The 6,248-nt window shown below is 37.2% G+C and overlaps 1 protein-coding gene across 1 annotated transcript; it reads left to right on the plus strand.

The window, feature by feature from the left end:
* Positions 1–1,100: 1,100 nt before the first annotated feature.
* On the plus strand, positions 1,101–5,375 carry gadd45ab (growth arrest and DNA-damage-inducible, alpha, b). The gene is given in 4 exon segments (NM_001002216.1): positions 1,101–1,256; positions 1,613–1,714; positions 2,438–2,651; positions 4,677–5,375. Coding segments are annotated over 4 exon segments (471 nt in total). The 5' UTR covers positions 1,101–1,215; the 3' UTR covers positions 4,791–5,375.
* The last annotated feature ends 873 nt before the right edge of the window (positions 5,376–6,248 follow it).

A 6,248-nucleotide genomic window follows, 5' to 3' on the forward strand; every position in this document is an offset into this window, starting at 1 on the left:
AATTTTCATTCATTTTCTTTTCGGCTTAGTCCTTTTATTAATCCGGGGTCGCCACAGCAGAATGAACCGCCAACTTATCCCGCACGTTTTTACACAGCGTATGCCCTTCCAGCCGCAACCCATCCTTGGCAATATATATATATGTATGTGTATATATATATGTTAAAAATTACGAAATGACTTCGAACTATTTCTAACTCTTCTACAAAAAAGGCTTTAAAAACAGCTGAAATTTGTAAATTATATAGTATATAGTACATACCCCATTATATATTTTCACTTTTTGCATAATAAAAAAGCAATTATCTTGAAACTATTAACCTTGCGTGTAATTTATCTTATTTTATTATGATAACAAAATAAAAAACACCCAAGGCTAACAGTTTATATTTTTGGTTTAGGTTGTGCTTAGCGTAATACCTAATAAGGTTCCATAGTTAATTTTAACACGAAAAATACAAATAACAAATTATTAATTGTAGGTTGGCCTATGCTCATTTCAACATTAATACACAACATCCAATTAAAATAAATATTTTAGTTAGTTTACTATTATTTCATAGGACTGAGCCATGAAGAGCGAGAGCTTTATCATTGTTGACTAAATCATGCAATTATATAAACAATTATTAACTTACACTAAAAATATATATTTTTAAAAACAATGTAAAACTGTATCTTTTTTTAGATAATAATATTAGTTTTTGCATATAACTAATAAAAATGTGCAGTGATTACTGACTACAAGAATCCGTGGACTTCACTAACTTCGCCACCAGATGTCACTTTAACCTCTTGTACGTTTTTTATCATGAAGAAAATTCTAAATCGTGGCCCAGACAACATATTTATATATTCATTTATTTTTAGAATCATTTAAGTATATTAATGAGCGGCTGCCTGAGAATTAATGTGCGTTGCATGTACATATATAGAAAAATTATTTACACTAAGACGTTTTAAAAGTAACCATATTTAGATATGTAAATACAGTCACTGTTGCCGTGTTCATACATGCGCGTTCATGTGATCTGACCAATCAGAAAGGAGTATGTAAATGAGACTCAAGCGAGTACTCTACTGTCTCATGATGCGAGCCTCACACTTTATCGCTTGACTCAGACTCTACCGCATATTCTTGTGTCTGGATCACACAGGATTACAGAGAACCGTGCGCGACACATACTGTAAGGATATCTGTCTCTAACGTGCAATATGACTTTTGAAGAACCGTGTGGAGATAACGCAACGGAAAGGTATGTTTTTATATTAAATGCACTGGTTTTGCATAAAGGCTCGAAGCGACAGTCACGCGCGTGTTGTCCGTTTGTGTCGTTAAAAGCTCGTGAAAATCAGAAATCGTTTTCCAAAAGCTAATGCAGACGTCATGTTGATGATCTGCTCAATCTGTCCTTGCATGAGTGTCCTGTTACTTGCATAAATGTTGTGCAGAAGTTTTATCAACCGACAATGCTTGTGATATTGATGATTAAATTTGATTCATATTTTGCAAATCGCGTTTATGCAGAACGCTTTTAGACAGGTGGCCTTTTTGTTTTGTACGAGTTATCGCTTGTAACGCTAACTCTACTGTGTTTTAATGGTTTTGCAGAATGGACTCTGTTGAAAAGGCACTGGAAGAGGTCCTGACAGCTGCATTACCTCAGGGTTGCATCACTGTGGGAGTTTATGAAGCAGCGAAGTCGCTTAATGTGTAAGTAGTCATGACAGATCCTTTACTAACCATAGCTGGGCCATTCCTCTCTTTAAAATGTAAGATATGTTAGGATATGTTGTTTATCTAGATTAAAATCATTCATTTATTTTAATTTGGCCATCGCTAGTACGCTAGTGGCACACTGTAAGGTGTTTTACTAAGACAGCACGACAAAGTTAACGTTATTTCATTTGTGTGTGTTCAAATACTTAACTGCCAGAGGCTTTAGCAATGAATTCAATCTTCTGAAGTCAAAATGGCCAAACTGCAACAGTGTAATTTTGAACATCTAGCATGAAGGGTCTGAAAGTTGCAGGTGACAACCAGTCTTCTCTGTTAAACTGGGCTTGCTTTTATATAAGTTGCTGATTTTTGATGCTCTTTTGACAGTGTCAATGTATTTAGCAACATGAACAAACAGTGAACAGTTCATTTATTTCAGTATTGGTAATCTTTTTTTTAATGTAATGGAGAAAAAAAGTGCATCATTGTTAGCTCACAATGCATTAACTAATGTTCATTTGGATTTGAATAATGCATTATTAAATGTTAAACAATGATTAATAAATGCTGTAAAAGTATTGTTCATTATTAGTTGATGTCAATCAATTCAAGAACTAATGAAACCTTATATAAAGTGTGACCATATTTGTCAGTCATCCGTTTTATTAAATTTGTTTGCACATTTTTTCAAATGTACTTTCATTGACATTTTTGCAGGGACCCAGACAACGTGGTCTTGTGTCTGCTGGCCACAGATGAGGAGGATGTAAAAGATGTGGCCCTCCAGATCCATTTTACCCTGATTCAAGCCTTCTGTTGTGAGAACGACATCAATATCTTGCGAGTGAACAACATGAGACGTCTGGCAGAGATCCTGGAGGGCATGAAACCGGGAGGAGAGTCGATGGACCTCCACTGTGTATTAGTCACCGTATGTGTCATTTCATTTCCCCTTGCACGCGAGCTGTGAGCTCAAAAGCACAGATCGATCACAGCTGCAGAGTTGTTCATGCATATTCATAATTAACTGCCAGGAAGGTTTAGTTAAGCTCTTTGAGGGCGGCACGACTGAAGTAGTTGAAAGTTCAATGATCCATTAGAGCGTCTGTGATGTGGAATTCCTGCCGGTCTGGGGCTGCAGTTAACTGGCAGGTCTTCAGAGTGATATAATAGCAGTGCTGAACTTCTGTGGCGGCCTTTAGTATTCACAGAACTTCCTGTGCAACACTGGGGCATTTCTGCAAACACAGTTTCCTGGAAGAAAAGCTCTGTGAAGTGACCATCTTTAACAAATTAGAGAGAGGCCCTTTGAAAACAAGTGCTTGTCCGTTTAACCAGCAGCTGTTAAAAGCACTCGCTTCTGTGGACTGAGGAATTAGGGCTGCAGGATTTTTAGGGGGCAATAATTTGTTTTAAAAAATGTTCCAAATTCCTTAAATAGCATCATTTGGATTGTTAAAATATATAAGAGGATGGATGATTTTGTTGGGAGATCATCTGCATTAAAAAGAAATTAATGATTAAATAATTTAATTTAGTCTGAAGAATTAATGGCAAAACCTTTTTTAGGGTTTAGGGATTCTTATTATCAAGTATGGAAGTTATTTGATTTACTTTCTGTTCTATATTGGGGTCGAAATTTTGAAATACCTGAGCATCAGTATATTTTTAGCGTATGCCTTCCACTCACACTGAGTGCAGCAATTATAATACATTAGTCTGGTTGTTTTCCTTTGCAATAACAAAATAAACTCACTACGAAAAATAAAGTAGTAAGAGCTGTTTGCGGTACACTTTGAATTGAAAATGTACTAGGGCTGCATGCAGTACTGTCACAAGCCTAATTGGCGCTGTTGGCAAATGACAATCGTGCTGCCCTCGTCATGTTTATGCTGTAGTTTTACCGACGACTGTGAAAATTGAGCGGCGGGGGCTGGGGGGGGGGGGGGGGGGGGGGGTTGGTGTGTCGCAGTCAAAAGTGAATAGCATGGGGGGTAGGGGTCTCCATGCAAGATGCTGCCCATGCCTAAATCCGCCACTGGCTGCATGATTAATCGCAGGCGAGTTTCATGCTCATCTTGTCAGTAAAGCTGGCTCTGTAATGAGCAGTAACTCTCCAGCACCTGCTTTCAGATGGAACAGAGTTTTCTACATAGAGGAATAGTTCACTGACAAGCTGCGCAAAATAAAATGTATTTGTGCAAACTCAAAATCAAAATGCTTCTCAAAATGCTTTGAAATGCTTCTCAGCCATCTACGACTCTTTTAATAACATGTTTTACTCCAAATTCACCTCATATCTTCTGTTGAATGTTTGAAAAAAAGTCATCCTGTGTGATTATTGCATAGTCAAATGTTTATTAGTCACTGAATTGATAAAAGTGGTTACAGGATGCCCTCTTAAGAGCTTTACTACTGATTACAGAGCCATGTTTCCTGACAAGATGTGCATGAGAATTGCAGGATTTTGCAGAATTGCGATCTTTATTTAATTTTGAGTAATCGTGCAGCCCTAAAATACCACCAACTGCTCCCAGGGAGTATATACAAATATATATCGCAAAAACATTTAATGCTCACATGAGATGGTTTCTCAGGCGATTCTGAATTTTTTATTTAATTTTTTTTGTTAATTTGAAATTGAATCATATTTTTATGGTTGACTGAAGATGTTCACGAGAATCAGAACTTAAAGTGTGAAAGTTAACTTAATTTTCCCCGAGTATAGTTCCAAACAGTGTCTCGCCAGTTTTTGATTTTTGTTTGAAGTATATTGACGTAAATTTATTTTGACGTTCTGCCTGCAAATTCCACTCCTCACTCTGATGGCATATAAATCCATTTCCTTGTAACACCCATTTTATTTTGATGTGCCCTGCAGTTCTGAACCAATCTAGAATACATGCAGCATACAACTACGCATCTCAACATTTCTGTTTTTTGCTCTCTCTCCCAGAATCCTCAGTCATCCACATGGAAAGATCCAGCGCTCAGCAAACTGAATCGATTCTGTAGAGACAGTCGGGGTTTGGACCAGTGGGTGCCAGTCATCAATCTCCCCGAACGATGAACAGAAGCAAACAATCTACTTCACAGCTTTTACAAGCTACCGCACAAGATTGGAGTTCTGCTCTGGATGAAGCCTAATAATAACGAGGGATTAACCAAACGCACTGGATGAAATGTATTCCAGCAAACACAATGATCAGAACAAGTGATCAGAACAGGAAAAATGAATAAATGACTCAGCGCTGTGTTCAAAGTGCTGCAGGGATTGAGTTTACCGGGAAAGAGACTGGACAGGAAACTGAATCACACATGCTGGATTGGAGTTTTAAGACTGGAGCACGTGCAGCTGGAATCTACTCGAGCAAATGTGATCTGGCTGTCTGAGATCAGATGGGCTGGGAAATGTTGGGCTTTTTGCAGCCTCGCTGCAAGAGCATAACTCATGATATCAATGCTGTCCTGTATTATAATTATTTAAAAGGGAATATACACGTTTTATTGATTTGAGTAGAAATGAGTTACTTGTTTAACAGTTTTACAAAATGTTCTCTTTGTATTTTAAAATGTTAATTTATTCACTGTATTTATATTGTCGCGTTCATCCTCAGAAAGTGTTCAAAATAAAATGTCAGATCAACAAACTTCAGTCTTTGGAGGTGTGTGTGTGTTGTCTGAGAGTTTGGTTTATCAGCATGTAATTGTTTACACACTGTAAAAAGTGATTAGTTGACTTTATTTTAAAATGAGAGTAAACTTGCTGCCTTATAATTAGTAAACAAATTGTGCATAATTATAAAAGTTAAGTCAATGGGTTTACTTTCTTTTTTTAAGTAAAATCAAGTACTCACTTTTTTTAAAGCAAAGCAACTAATCACTTTTTACAGTGTGTAGTCATGTTACATTTATTAGATGATAGCAAATGTGATAGCGACATTATTTCAACAGTACTTTAAACTTTTGCAAATTGTAAAAATACAATTTTACTCTAAATATTTGATCATTCAGTCAGCTTATAGTTTCTATTTCAGAGGTCACCATGGTGGAATGAACCGCCAAGTATTCCAGCATTTGTTTTATGCAGCGGATGCCCTTCCAGCATCAACCCAGTACTGGGAAATGCCCATACACACTCATTCACACACACACTCATACACTACGGACAATTTAGGTTGTTCAATTTACTTTACCGCAGGAAATCCATGCAAACAATCCCAACTGTCCCAGCCAGAACTCAAACCAGTGACCTTCTTGCTATGAGGTGATAGTGCTAACCACTGAGCCACCGTGACACCTTCACAATTTCAGCTGTTTGCTTAAAAAAAGTTTAAAATTTGAATATGTTGACCTTTATTCATTAAGACTATTTTATTAAATCAGACATATCATTAAAACAATAATATTAGCTTGTCAAATCCAAAATGGTTGAGAGGGTGCTCGCTGCAGAGCCATTTGAGGAGAGCTGAGCTCCAGCGAGGGGGAGCATGAGCTGTCGCTCCTCCTCCTGTAAGCTGTTTTAATG

This window comes from Danio rerio, chromosome 6 (genome assembly GCF_049306965.1).
Source record: "Danio rerio strain Tuebingen ecotype United States chromosome 6, GRCz12tu, whole genome shotgun sequence".
Taxonomy (NCBI): domain Eukaryota; kingdom Metazoa; phylum Chordata; class Actinopteri; order Cypriniformes; family Danionidae; genus Danio; species Danio rerio.